Genomic DNA, 15,159 nt, shown 5'->3' on the forward strand with positions numbered 1-15,159 from the left:
TACTGGCCATGCTTCCGCGATCTTCTGTCCCCAGTCGCTAGCGTCCACCTGGGGTTCCGGGGGTTGAGGTAGCTCCGGTATGGGGACGAAGTCGCGCCCCGAGACTACTTCGAACGGAGTTTTCCCCGTGCTCGTGTGGACGGCGTTGTTGTATGCGACTTCGGCGAACGGGAGCAGTTCAGCCCAGTCGTCTTGGTGGTAGTTAGTATATGATCGTATAAATTGCTCTAAGGTGGCATTAAGAACCTCAGTGGCTCCGTCCGTCTGAGGGTGCCAAGCCGTAGATAGGGCCTGTTGGGTCCCCGTCAGCTTCAGGAAGGCCCGCCAGAATTTGGAGGTGAACTGTGTGCCCCTGTCGGTCACCACACGTGCGGGACATCCGTGTAGCCTGTACACGTGGATGAGGAAGAGTTTGGCTAGCTGTTGTGAGGATGGGACCGACGTGCAGGGGATGAAGTGGGCCTGCTTTGAGAAGTAGTCCTTCACCACCCAAATGGCCGTTTTCTTCTGGCTGGGTGGGAGGTCCACTATAAAATCCATAGAGATTTCCTCCCATGGGCGGGAGGGTTCTGCCACCCGTTGCAATAGCCCCGCGGGTTTGCCTGGTGCCCGTTTGGCCCTAGCGCACGTTGGGCAGGACGCCACGTAGGTTTTTACGTCTCGCCTGAGCGCGGGCCACCAGAATTGACGCCGTGTTAGGTGTAGGGTCTTGAGGAACCCAAAGTGTCCCGCTTGCTTGGCGTCGTGTGACCTATGCAAGATCGCCTGGCATTGCGAGTCCGGGACGTAGATTCTGCCTTCCCCCCATGCCAGGTCTTGTGCCATCGTTACCTTGTCGGGGTTTGCCAGGAACCAGGGGTCGGTTTTGAGGGCGGCGGCGAGGTCCGTGCGCATTCCCCCTGGTAGTTGCGGTTGGCTTCTTTCCGTTGCCGGTTGTCCCGCCGTCGGCTGCGCCGTAGAGTCGAGCTGCCTCCGTGCGCCGCTTCGGGTGGTCACGGCCATCCCCAGTTGCGAGGCGGATAGGACCGTCCCAATGGTGTCTGGGGCGGGCTCTTCGTCTTGGGGCAGTCGGGAGAGGGCGTCGGCCAGGAGGTTCTTCTTGCCCGGCATGAACTTCAGCTGGAAATCAAAGCGGCTGAAGAATTGGGCCCATCGGACCTGTTTTGGGCTAAGGCGTCTAGGCGTTCGTAGGGCCTCGAGGTTCCGGTGGTCAGTCCAAACCTCGAATGGTTGGGTGGCTCCCTCGAGTAGGTGTCGCCATGTCTCTAGTGCCGATTTCACCGCGAAGGCTTCTTTCTCCCAGACGTGCCATCGCCTCTCTGTCTCGGAGAACTTCCTTGACAGGTAGGCGCATGGTTTCAGGAGTCCCGTGGGGTCTTTCTGTAGCAGGATGGCTCCCAGGGAGAAGTCTGAGGCGTCGGCTTGGACCACGAACGGCCGTTCTGGGTCCGGGTGCGCGAGGATTGGCTCCGTAGTGAACAGCGCTTTCAGCTTGTTGAATGCGGTCTGGCACGCGGGAGTCCAATTCAGCACTGTGCCTGGGTTCTTGGCGCGTCGGGTGTCCCCCACCCCTTTGGTTTTGAGGAGGTCCGTTAAGGGGAGGGCTATCTCAGCGAACCCCCGGGCGAATGACCTGTAGAAATTCGCGAATCCGAGGAAGCTCTGTAGTTGCCGTCTGTTGCGGGGCCGCTCCCAGTTTAGCACCGCTTCGACTTTTGCGGGGTCCATTTCGATGCCGTCCCCGGAGATTCGGTACCCCAGATAGTCTAGGCGCTCTTTGTGAAACTCGCACTTTGTAGGCTTTGCATAGAGCTGCGCCCTTCTGAGCTTGTCGAGGACTTGCCTGACTAGGGTTACATGTTCCTCGTGCGTTTTTGTGTAAATAAGGACGTCGTCGATGTAGACCAGGACCCCTTTGAACAGATGTTCATGCAGTACCTCATTGATGAGCTGCATGAACACCCCAGGGGCCCCCGCGAGTCCGAAGGGCAGTACCTTGTACTGGAAAGCGCCTAGGGGGCAGTTAAATGCCGTCTTCCATTCGTCCCCCTCCCTGATTCGGATGCGATAGTACGCCTCGCGAAGGTCCAATTTGGAAAAGACTTTGCCCGTGGACAGGTGGGCGAGCATGTCCTTCACCAGGGGTAAGGGGTATTTGTTGGACAGGGAAGCCGCGTTTAGGCCCCGGTAGTCGGTGCAGAGCCGTAGGGTCCCATCTTTCTTCTCCCGGAATAAGACGGGGGCTCCGACCGGTGAGCATGCTGGCTCTATGAATCCCCTGTCTAGGTTTTTATCGATGAACTCCCGGAGGGTTGCCATCTCCTTCGGGGTCATCGAATAGATCTTTGGTCTAGGTAAGGGGACGTCGGGCAGTAGGTCGATCCGGCAATCCGTCTTGCGGTGGGGGGGTAGTTGGTCAGCTTCTGCCTCTCCGAAGACCTCGGAGAAGTCGGCGTATTGTTCTGGTAGGTCTGCTGTGGTAGCGGCGTTGTCTTGTGTGGTCGCCTCCGCTCGTCCTACCGTGGGGTTGCTTCTGCCCGCTGGAACTGGTGCTCGATACTCGCCGTCGCCGAATGTGAAGGTGCGGGTCTCCCAGTTGATCCGCGGGTTGTTTGTCGCGAGCCATGGCATCCCCAGGACTCCAATGGGCCGTCCGATGTGCGTGACTACGAACGATGTGCGCTCGGTGTGAGTGCCCATTTGCAGGGTGACCGGCTCGGTTTGTAGCGTGGCTGGTTTCCCTCCCGCTGTAGAGCCGTCCAGCTGGTGGAATGCCAGCGGCGTGGGGAGGGGGAAGCAGCGGAGGTCGAGTTTGGCGACTAGGTCGGGGTGGATGAGGTTTTTTGAGCACCCCGAGTCCACTAGTGCCGCGGCCGTGGTGGCTCCGTTGCCGGCAGAGAGTTGAATTGCTGCCAATATTACGGGGCTTTCGTCGTTTCGTTGAGGTGGTCCGCGTTGCTGTCCCCACCGCCTGCCTCGCCACGCGTCTCAGGGCAAGCGGGGAGCATTTCCCGCCGGCTGGTCGGGGTCTGTATTGTCCTCTTCCCCCCAGTAAGCGTCCCAGCCCTCTTCTGGTGTCGCTGTGGCCACGGTCATTCGGCGGTGAGGGGGCGGCCCCGGGTTGGGTGGTTTGGGGCTAATTTTCGGAGTGGGTTTGGGCGCGCTGGTCGGCGGTCGGTTGGCGAAGCAATCCGCCGTCTTGTGCCCTAATTTGCCACACCTCCCGCAGGGCTCCCGGTTGAACTTCTTTTTTGGGTATATGGGGCCGGCCATCCCCCCGTGTGGTGCGGGTACCTTTTTCCCGGCATAGTTTGTGTCTTCCGTGGTTGTCATGAGGAAGGTGCGGTGCGCATGTTCGGCTTTCCCCGCGAGGTGGATCCACCCGTGTAACGTTTCTGGGTCGTCGCGGTAGAGGGCCCATTGGAGAACGTCGCGGTTGAGCCCCCTTTTGAACATTTCCAGCAGGGTGGTCTCGGACCAGTCGCTGACCTTCCCCGCGAGGGCTTTGAACTCCAGGGCGTAGTCAGGGACCGTGCGTGTGCCCTGTTTAAGTCTTTGGAGTGCGCTTTTCGCCCTTACTTTGGCTAGGGGGTCTTCGAAGTAGTTTTTCATCTCATTGATGAAAGCAGGGAAGGTGGCGAGGGCGGGGGAGCTGGACTCGTACAGTTGGACGTACCAGTCCGCCGCCCTGTCTTGGAGTTTGATCGCCACGGCGGCGATCTTGTCGGCCTCGGAGTCATAGGAGTGTCCGTGCCTCCCCATGAACTCCCTAGCGTTGGTCACGAAAAACGAGAGTTTTGTGGGGGTCCCATCGAAGAAAATGGGGAAGTCCTTTGGGGCCCGGGCGTTTTGTGCGGCCCCGCCTCTCGCTTCCCGGGGTGTGGTGTCGGCCGCCTGTGCCGTCTGCTGACCCTCCGCTGGCCCGTGTGGGTTCGGTGCTTCGCTCGGGGTGTGGGCTTGTGCGGGGACGTCGTTGGGTGGCGCGGGGGGCATAAGCGCCTGGAGCATGGTCCGGAGTTCCGTCAGTTGAGCCCGCATGGCCGCGAGTTCAGCTCGTGCCTCCTCGTCCACAGCCCGCGCCGCCGCTGGGGCCGGTTCCGTTGGCGCGTCCTCGGGGGTGGGTTGCCGGCGGGGTTCATCGTCCCTCTGCCGCGGGTCCGCTTCCTCCGCCATCTGATGGGTGTCTCCGTCGTCCTCCTCCGTGTTGACCGCCGTGGGGCTGTCGCTCCACGCCCGTTGCTGGGGTGCGATGTGGGGCGCGGGGTCCTCCGCTGGTTTCGGAAGTCGTGCTGCTCCCTCCCGCGGTCGGGTTGCCTCCGTCGCCATCTCCCCTTGGGGTTGGAGCTGAGGCTCGGGTCGGGTGGGGTGGGCGTCCATGGCTCCGGGAGTCCGCGGTGCCTCTGGCCTTGGTCGGTCCTCCTCTGTCTCTTGCCGCACGGCTCGCCCTCCTTGCCCGCGCCGCTCCGGCCTCATCTTGCTGGTCTTCTCGCCGTCTACTCCTCCCGCGGCTCGTTGTCGTCCGGTGGGGCTCGGCGAGGCTGAGTTTATGACTCTCAGCTTTATGTCATGCGCTGCCTACCTCTGAATAACACTCAGACACTGGTTCGCGGATCAGGCTCTGGTTTATTTGCAGGGCAGGTACAGCGTTGGTAGAAAAAAGCTGAGAGTGACAGGAGCGCTCCGGTGCGGGGTTTAAATACCCCGCGCCGGTCAGCGCCCCCTCGCTCACGGTCACGTCACCCCCCTTTGTCCAATACGTTGCCCTGCCGGTGGGTGAGGGTTTCCGGGATCGCCCATCATCAGGTTTCCATTCCTCTGCTGATTGCTTTCAGCTGGGCGATCCCCGTTGTATTGCCGCTGATGGCTTGGGTGGCTCCGTGATCCGTTTAGCTATTGTTTGTTGGCCGTTAGTCGTTGTGGGTTGATGGCTACTTATCTTGTACCCCTTCACCTATTTCCTTGTCATTGTCATGTGTGCCATTGCGCTGATGACTTTAGCTCAACGGCACTCATGACAATGAATGACTGGTAAGGACAAAGAAGTGGGCTGGGCCAGGACAAAAATTAAAATGTAAATGTAAATTAAATACAGTTAATCTGATTATTCCCCATGCCAATAGTAATTCCTGATACATTAAAATTGTAATTCAGCAACATTTTTTGGAGGGATTGTAGGCTACGGGCACATATATGACCATGCAAAGGGTATCCCTGTCCAAGGGGTATGGTCTGCAACTCAAATAACCCAGCCAGCTGCAGAAATCTCTGTGGTAGTAGCCAATTACTAATACCTCTATTAAGAAGGAAAAAAGTAATTTCAAAGATGTGTCCCCAAATAAGCTGAACTTAGTTGTCTTTCTCAACATAACCTAAACTTACTTCAATCAATTGGTCTTTCTGTTCGGAGAGCTTATAGCTATGCTCTGCAATAGCTTCTATGTTTCCTTCTGCTCCGCAGGCTTTCAGCGCTTTCAAAACAAGGTGATCTGAATGATACTTTATCAGGTCTGCTGCAACAGATATTGCTGCACCGTGGAGCTTTGATATTGGAAAAATTAACACAAACAGTAGATATTACAATGGGTAATTTATAGCAAGCAGTAGTTATCTCCAGGTGATTAGAACATTTACACGAAACCTACTGATGTTTTTCTTTTGGAATTTGGCGTAGTTGTTGAACATTTTTTATGCGCAACTAACTTCTAAACTAATGTTCTAGGCTGGGTCAATATAATGAATCCAAAAAAGAACTTTGAATAATGAGGAATAAATAGTATCAAAATTCACTGATACATTTAGAGATAGAAGAGGATAAAGATGCTTACCAAGAGCTGAATTAACTGTGGCTTAGTTCACAAGTTGCATTAAACGATAACCAAAAAATTCAATAGGGCTAGGCATATTAAAAACTCACACACATGTAGTTGATCACAAGAAGTTTGCAGTTCAAGTAGAAAAAATATGAACTAATGTAGGGCTTATGGAACAAAGTCTATTTCCAGTTTGAACTTACTAAATCATTTATCACTTCCCTTCTGAATGCTGGCATCCTATTAGACCGGTTAGTCCTACATATCAGCAAATGATTATACCTTCTGATAGGCAGAGGTCTTGAACACAAACCTGAAAAGTTTCCTGAGGGCAACACATTTAAATTTAAATTTAAACAACATAGCAAGTGCCTAATCCTTATGGTTGCAAAGATATATATGAAAAAGTGTGGGTGACACTACGAAAATCTCAAAGGCTTGCATTGAAGAGAGGAAGAATAAAATTTCTGTTAGGGGTAGGCTTTCTGTGCACTGTACAGCTTCTAGCAAAAACAAAATGTAGGCAGAACAAGAATTCATTGATATAGGTCTCATAATTAAATAAAATATTCTTAATACAGAATTTAGATTACTTTGGCACATAATTATAGTGTTCTTCAGCATAGCGTGTTCACATTATTGTTCATAATTCTTGCATCATTCTTTGCTGCTACAAACAACCAGTCGGCCAGAAGAAGGAAGAGGATTAAGAAGGGATAACCCCCACTTTATCCTCATTCTTCTTCTAGGAGGGAACTGAGTGATCTGAAATAAAATCAAGAGTATGCTAAACAATCTACAGGGCAATATATAACACCCAGGGGCAGACAATTAAACTCATATGAGGCTTAGTCACAAATTCAGAGGATTTCCATGGGTATGTACCCATCAGTCTTAGAAGTCTCTCCAATTTTAAAAGAGAGCAATGGTGGTTAATACAATAGTTGTATTCCAAGGACAGTAGAGCAAAATTGCTTCTCTTTTTGTTCTTTTCTTAGACATGCCCATTCTTGGGGAGAGACCGTCACTCGACAGAAGAGTACACACTTTGCATGCAGAGATTATTAAGTTCAAATCCTAGCATCTTCAGCAAAAACTAACACTTGCTGGGAACAAAGGCATCTGCAGGATCTAATGCTTTTGTCAAAATGTGACATACTGTATGTACAAAAGGGACAGAGCTTCCATCACAACCCTGCTTTCATCACTTGACTCACTCTCTCTCTCTCACACACACACATGCACAAACACACACGCCTCTGGTTGGGAAAGATCTCTCTCTACCCAAATCCCTGATAGATGGAGACCTTGTTGTGGCATTCAGAGGCATCTGAACTACAAGTTTCAACATGCTTCAGCATGGGTCTTACTGACTGGAGCTGCTGGAAATTGCAGTCTGGCCACAGTCGGAGGGCCACAAGTTCCTTGGCCCTGCAATGATGGTTAGACAAACAAATAATCTGTCCTGGTATATTGAAGGGTTTTTTTGGGAAGAGGGGTAGTGGTGGTGGAATTACTTATAATAGAAAAAAGAAAAAAAAATCAAAGCAAAAAATGAAAAAGTATTAATGGTAATATGGTTCTATAAACTAAGATTTCATGCACATCTTGCTATTTTTGATTAAACTGGCTTCCATAGGGCTTTCAGACCAGCTCCCTCCATGGCACACTGCTTCCATAAGAAGCTCCCGAAATACTTCCTGGGCAATTATGTGGTGACCAAGGACTGTGTTTAACATGGGGGGGGGGGGAGCTGAAGGTTGTATCACACCTGTGAATGAAAGGGATTTTGAGGGTAAAATTTGGGAGGATTTCTTTGCTTCTGAACTGTAATATCCCTGTTTTACCATTTCCTCTGTTCCCTCCACCCCAGGCAGGAAACTGTGTCATCGGTTTGCAGCAATCAAGGCCAGAGGGGACTCTGAGGGCCACAAGAAAGGCTGACAAGTTACCCACCTCTATGCTAGACCATAAACTGAATTAATAAAAGCGTAAGAGACTCATTGTGAATAAAAACCATCCTAAGCTAGATTCTGAAACAATCCTGAACAATTTGTATTCTTGCATGAAAGTTATGCCTGCAGGCTTCTACTCAAAACAACCTGCTGCTTAAATGGCAAATACAGACAGCTGGAAACACTATTTATATCATATCTCTGCTGAGAATAATTCATTTTGAAGAAGTTGTACATGTTATAATTCCAAAACATATTCCAGATTGTACTGGGTTCTAACTTACCTCTCTTTGAAGCTCGTTCATGCACTGGCACATTTTTAGTATGAATAATTCCAAGTCCTCTGTGACTTCTCTTTTCTTCTGATTTTGCTTTTAAAAAAAAATCCAAATCCACAAATACATGACTTTAGGCTATTTGGTCTTTTAATTAAAATCTTAAAATTAAAAAAGCCAAACATGGTTTTACAATTTCAATCTAATGGTAATTTTATCTGGAAGCAAGCTTCATTGAACCCTGAAATTTGGCTTTGAATAGATATGACTAGAACAGAGGTGCACAAATTCATACATCATGCTGAGTTGTGGTTTAATCATAGTTTGTTGACTAAGAAACAACTGACTGGCTCACACAATGTGCTAAGCTAAAATCAAACCAGATTATGATTTAGTGCAATTTGTGAACTCAATAAGTTTCCATATGACAGAATTAACAACAATCGATTTTGTTCCTTTTTAGCAAAATTTGTTACAAGTCCTGAAGTTTATGGTTGATATGACAAACCTGTTGCTTGAAAGTTTAGCTGGATTAGTATATCACACTAATCCAGTTTGCTTACACAGCCTTCCAAACCTCAATAGCTGTGTTCATACATCATACTAACTCAAAACCAAACAAAACATACTTTAGCTTAGGGCAACATATGAGCGCAACCATTGTAACTTGTAAACAATGGCTTTACAGGTTGGCATACAGAAATATATACTGCTCTAATAATGGTATATTGTAAAACCAATTAAATATATTAGATTTGCTAAGGAAGTATAGCATATACTACTTCAGTTCCACATAATTTCAATTTCTTTCCTACATTTTGAGAAAATTTAAATTTGTAGAAGTTTTCTGGAGTTCTCCACCTGTATTGGTTTAACATTTCCATGTTGCCCATATTAGCTGAGAACATTGGGTGCTATAGTCCCACTCTCTAGAGAGATCACTATGTAGGATAAATTATTTCGGTAAACAAAAATACTATACCAGAGGAAAAATATGTGCTACATATATCTTTTTCTGAATCTGACCATTAATGATGGGAGAAGAGTTATATTTATAGAAGGAATTATATTGGGATTTTATTCTGATTTATGTAAATGTAAAACTCAAATTCTGTTTTAAATGGCAAGGATGTTGACCCCACTGAATTTGCAATACTGCGATGATACACGTCATCATATAAAGTGTATAAACTGATTTAGTATTCTCAAACCACAAGTTTTGCTGGGAAAAAGGTGTCTCTTACAGCACTGATCCAGGCTGACACCAACTGCTCCAATTCCATCTTTGCTTGCTTGGAGAGCTCCAAGATGTGTCCCCGGGTTTCATGGCTTGTATAAGCAGAATCAGTAAAATCTTCTGTGAGTTCAAGAACAAGATGCAGCAATGCTCTAAGGTTCTCCTTTGACAGAAGGTAAAGGTTTTCTCGCAGACCTTCCACCTTATTCTGAAAAGAGGGGAAGGGGAGACATGCTAAAAAAGGGAAGACTGAAATATCAGTGCAATGACAGCATGCCAGTTAGGAGAGAGAAAGGGCTGGGAATCATTTCCCATTTCAAAGCTCTCTTCTATCACATGACCTAAAGCAAGCCATACATTCTCAGCCTCCCACCTGCAATATGGTAAATTCACTCAATATTCTTTTAACGTTTTTAGGGCTAAAGTTATTAATACTCTGTATTCCATCATATAAGCTACTGCTTAAAATCTTCTGTTAATGGAGTGAAAGATGGCACCCCAATGTCTTCATGCTGACTGCACCTGTCCCACAATGGAACTTCACATACATCGGGGCAGTCAATTTGGTGCCCTGTCAATGTTTTGGACCAATTCTCACAATCCTTTGTTGTTGGCATGCTGGTTAGGGCTGTTGTGAGTTGGAGTTCAAAACATCCAGAAGGAATCAAGTCTCAGAATACATGTACATGGTTACTTTGCTTCAACTACAGTTTACAATCAGAACAGCAGTAGGAAAATGTAAATCTTTAAACATTTATAAATATGACCCATGTCAAACACATGGAAGGGACAACATTCACATCCCGCTGGATTCTTCTGAGAATACACATGCATCTCTTACTGAAAGGACAGCAGGCTCCAATGGGATAATACCAATTCACACATGCAATAACCTAGACAACCATCTATGTAAAATAGCCAATATGAATAGGGAATTGTACCAGATATTTGTGCGAACCAGCTTCCCAAGTGATCTGTCAAGCTTTCACAAACCCACCTCCCCTCAAAAGTTGGGCTGAAACAGGAAAAATTGCAGGAAAAATAATCTATACTGCTCCCATAAGATATAACACTAGGAAGATTGTATTATAGAAAAGCCATCCAGATGGCACGTGTTACTTGCACAGTAATACCTATTATATAGTTGCCATTTTTAATACAAACTAGAAGTTACCAGGATATTGGGTTGGAGTTACAGTACATTTCTGCTTCAGCATGTTAAGTTAACATGTGTTAACTTAACACACATTACCATTGGATACAACTAGTCCAGTGGTCTGAGTTGTATCCAATGGTATCTATCTTCTGACTAAACCTCATCTACCAAGGAACAGACGCCTTCCCCTCTAGGAATTGTCAAATTTCAACCACACATATACATGCAGTTTTTAGTTTACAAAATTCCTAAAATAGGAGAGATTACGAACAAAGTGGACTGGAAAGTCAGGAACGTACTGAAGTATTTGAAAATCATTGGAAAGTTCTAATCAAAATCACAGAAATGGTTTTTCCCCTTGCATGTAGATAATCCACTTACAGGCAGGTGCATTCATCTAGAAATAGTCTCCAAAAAAGCCACATCTGTCCTCACCTTGAATTCCTTGATGCCAGTATAGATGCTCATTGGGCCCGGTTCATTTTCTCCACTGGGCCGAGTGTCTGCTACAATCTCTATAACCTGCTCCAAAGCTAGCCTCATTCTGTGGAACACTGCTCCTTTGTTCACACGGGCAGATTCACAGTCAGGATGCCTTAAACAGGTCTTGAAAATCAACAATTTGAGCAAAGAAGGCAGTAAGCAAGCAAGTAAATAAAAATATATCAACGTTATCTGGATGCTTCTGTGCTATCTACCAAGATGAATCCCCACATGCTCCCCCCCGCCTGCCTCAGGCAAATCAGCCAAGGCTGCTTATCGGTTCCATCAGTGAGTCAGGCACTGCATTTGTCAACATTTCTTCTGGTGTCCTCCGGAAAGCCTTCCAGCCTCCCTACATGACTGATGTGGCTTTGGTCAATGCAGTCCCCATGCAGCTCTCAAGTCTTTTGCTTTGCTGATAACAAACAGAGAAAATGAGTTACCTTGGAAGCAGTAAGAAGCATCATAGTACATTTCTCGAGAATAGACCTAGCAGCTGCCATTTTAGCTTTCTTCTTTTCATCTTTCAGATCCTACAGAAAGAAAAGGAGAACTCTCCTGATGGATAACAATAATTCTTGTCAAAGGGAGATGCTAGACATCTACTGATAAAAAAAAGCATGTCATATCTTTTAATTTAAAAAAAAAAGAGACACCTTTTGCTCTTGATAATGGGATATAGAGAGACATTTGAGCAGCTTTTCTGTCACTTCTGAAATATTAGATTCATGTGATTTCAGTGTTAACACCTTCTGCAAGCATACCTGAACATGCATGGGTTCTGACCACTGTGGGCATATACGCATTACTATTTTGCTTTCAATAACTAATATCACTGCTTGTTATAGTTCACCTCTCTCACCCTGATGAAGATGTTAATTCTGCCTGATTCTTAGAATTCCATGTGGAGAGGGTATGACAACTGAAATAGCTTTAGTCAGTAAAGGAGACATGTTTCACATCTCTGACTCATCAAAATAAAACCTTCAACAGATGTAACACAAACATTTCCTTTTACAACGCAGAAGTTACTAGGAAGGAATCCAAAAGATTTAATAATTTAGAGGTAAGATAGACTTGGTTTCAACAGACAGAATAATTAAAGGAATTGTTTGCTAGTCTAGATCAGGAGCAGGTAGCCTTTTGGGAACCATACTTTTCTACCACTTTTTTCACGGCAGAAAGCAGCAAAGGGCAGGGCAACAATGTGATGATATGTCCAAAGGATCTGGAACATTTGTAAACACACCATTTTTTCCTATTTGGGACTGGGTGTGGGGCTTTCTCTTTGCTTAAATAACATTGGTGTCTTCAGCCTGTCAGAAACATCTCATTTTCCCAGAAAATCATGGTGTTCTTCAGTGGTTTGTCGGCAAATTCTGGCATTGCAGTCTTAGGTGCTTGAGTGGGAAGCTGCTTGCTGACTTCCCACCGTGATCTACGTGCTGAGAAAGAACTTCTGCTGATCTGGCAATCCATTTAGGAACACTCTCTCTCCGATGGTCAGTCAGCATTCCATACTCAGGCTGTGGTGGGGTTTTGTTTTTTGTTTAATGATGGCCGTTTCCCAATGTATTTCTGCCTCTTTCTCTTTCTCTTTCTTTTTCTTTATTTATTTTTGTACTTTTGCAAATGTTGGGTTCATACAAGACTGCCAGTCCTTCCCAGCTGGGAGCAAACACTGCTGCTGTGCCTCAATTAGGACAGATGCTGAGACCAAAAGTCCCCATTATTACTGCAGTCAGTTGTATCCTGTCTTTTCTGGTTATTAACTGTGACAGTTCAGATGGGATCTCACTGTTCAGAGGCACTTTTATGTCTTACAATACCTGATAAATTGCAGTTGGGATACACACAAAAAGATACTAAACAGCAATTGTAAGTTTTTAACCAAGTGACTATTTTTCCTGTAGGAAGGCAGAATCGTTTGCTAATGTTTTCTACAAAGCATTGAACAGATAGCATTTTATCTAGTACTTACATTTTGTCGATCTCCAGTTAAATGGGCAAATTCCACCATTTCATTTCCAAATTGACTGAATATTTGCACAAACTCCTGAAAACTACTCACTTTCTCTAGCTGTTCCATTGTCATAAGGACCTGCCAAATATGTTGAATGAAACCATCAATGATAAATGTATCACTGACAAGACAAATGTAGAATTTCTCCAAAATTAAATTGTTTTCTATTTTAAGATGCAGCCACATATTCTACATTACTGTAAGGATTGCCTATTCTAATGGATATCAGACTCATAAGCAGGGTTTCAAAGATTTATTGAAGAATAGCATGCAGGATCGCAAAGAAAGCTGAGAATGATGAAAGTGCGGCAAATTCAAACTACAAACCCTCGGTGCAAACTAAATCCCTCCCCCCTTAGAATCTTCTCAAGTCCACAATCCCAGGTGCTCCTAACGGTTTCTGATGGTCTGCGGGAAAAGTCCTCGAACAGAGAAAATAACCCAAACACATTCCATTGTCCTGATTTCACATACAGAACTTGGTACAAGGTCTCACAGCAGCTCCCTCCCAAACAGAAACGCGCGTCAGCGCCATGGCATGTGAAACGTTACGATGTATAAACTACATTGAAACAGTGAACATGACAATTACTTTACTTGGCCATTCAGTTAAGATTACTATATTTATGTATTCTTACTATATACAATGCAGTTCAGCTCTATGTGTTACTGGATGAAAGGCTTATTTATTGCTCCCATAATGGCTACACATATCTATTATGTATTATTTGGCCGAAGTTTAGCATTTAGCTTTCCTATTAAAATAGTAAATGTGTACGTGTATATGTGCATGTGTATGTTTATGGGTATGTATGTGTGTGTCTGTGTATACTGTATATTCTTAATAACCTTGGACTGAACTCAATGCCAGTTAAAAATAATAACTATCACTTCCATAAAATACAATATAAAACTGTATGCAAAATGTATAGTCAGCATTCACAAAATCCTAATTACCTTATTTCTAGAAGTTATAATTTGTTTAATAACTATTATGTCAGCCAGAACCAACACTTTAGTAACTGAAGAAAGCAAGAGCCTTGCAGCCTTTACCACTCCTGTTTTGTCTGTAAAAATTGTTATCTGGCCATCAGATTCTGGACGATCCAAGGTTGCAACGTCTGTAAGCTGTGCAATGGTCTCACCTAAAGTGAAAAGCAGTTAGTTCAGCCCTGCTCCAAATACAAACAGTTAGATGCTATCTCAAATCAATTGGTGAAAACCAGATTTTCAAAAGAGATATAGGCACTTACCAAGATCAGTGATGCAGTAAGATAATTTTAAATTCTGGGCATTATGTTTACCATGAGATGGTGGTGCTGGTTACCACAAGGTGTGGTGCTGGCTACCAGCTTGGCTGGCTTCAAAAAGGTGTTGGGTCAATTCAGGGAAATCATGGGGATCAATAACTGGTAGCTTTGATGGCAGTGTTAACTGCCTCTGAAGGCCATCTGGTGGGAGATTAATGGGCTTCTTTGTGCAGTTAGTTGGCCACAGTGAGAAGAGACTGCTAGACTTGATGGGACAGTAAGACATTGCTTATGTTTTGGAAGGAAGTGAGGTTGTTCATTTTTATTTTAAAGCATTTATACCCTGCCTTTCCTTCTTTTAGTTCAGAGTGGCTAACAATAACAAAAAACATGTTTAACAGATAAAAACAAAGCCTCTATATAAATGTATTGTCATAGTGATTGCTTCCCTTAAAGGAAGCTCTTTGCTCACCTTTGAGGCTGAAACTAGATATTCTGGAGATTACCCTAGCTATTTTTTGACCATAATAACTAATAATCTAAAACACTTGACATAATGTCACTGCATTAGGAATTTTCATAGTCTTCCTCATTGACTACGATTTTGGGACCAAGGAAACTCATTAATGTTACAGCATCATGTACTATGGCAATTTACTGGGTAGGACATACATATATACAGATCTCTTTAATATACATGTCCTATTAAGTCATTCTTACGCTTACAAAATGTGGAGAACAGTGGTGTACCTTTTTTACAGCCCTATCAACAAGGCTGCTGTAATCATAGAATACTCCTCACCAAAAAAAAATTTGTCCTACCCATTTGAAGTGACCAAGCATCTAGAATGGAATACTGCCCATCTACATCATACAACATTCTGAGAAATTAGGAACTGCACTTCATGCTCCAAAGAGCCAACAAAATGATAATCAGAGTTACTGTTTTAAATCACAGCAGACATTTTTG

At 45.5% G+C, this 15,159-nt stretch overlaps 1 protein-coding gene across 1 annotated transcript in view; it reads right to left on the reverse strand.

Moving 5' to 3' along the window:
- CTNNAL1 (catenin alpha like 1) overlaps window positions 1–15,159 on the reverse strand; it is a 58,475-nt gene that overhangs the window by 21,122 nt on the left and 22,194 nt on the right. Inside the window, exons 3-9 of the mRNA XM_063298735.1 lie at window positions 13,897–14,084; window positions 12,898–13,017; window positions 11,360–11,449; window positions 10,869–11,039; window positions 9,285–9,485; window positions 8,050–8,136; window positions 5,380–5,538 (exon numbers count right to left, since the gene is read on the reverse strand). Of these exons, the coding sequence (XP_063154805.1) occupies window positions 5,380–5,538; window positions 8,050–8,136; window positions 9,285–9,485; window positions 10,869–11,039; window positions 11,360–11,449; window positions 12,898–13,017; window positions 13,897–14,084 (1,016 nt within the window). The remainder of the gene's footprint in view (window positions 1–5,379; window positions 5,539–8,049; window positions 8,137–9,284; window positions 9,486–10,868; window positions 11,040–11,359; window positions 11,450–12,897; window positions 13,018–13,896; window positions 14,085–15,159) is intronic.

This window comes from Candoia aspera, chromosome 3, assembly GCF_035149785.1.
Source record: "Candoia aspera isolate rCanAsp1 chromosome 3, rCanAsp1.hap2, whole genome shotgun sequence".
NCBI classification, from domain to species: domain Eukaryota; kingdom Metazoa; phylum Chordata; class Lepidosauria; order Squamata; family Boidae; genus Candoia; species Candoia aspera.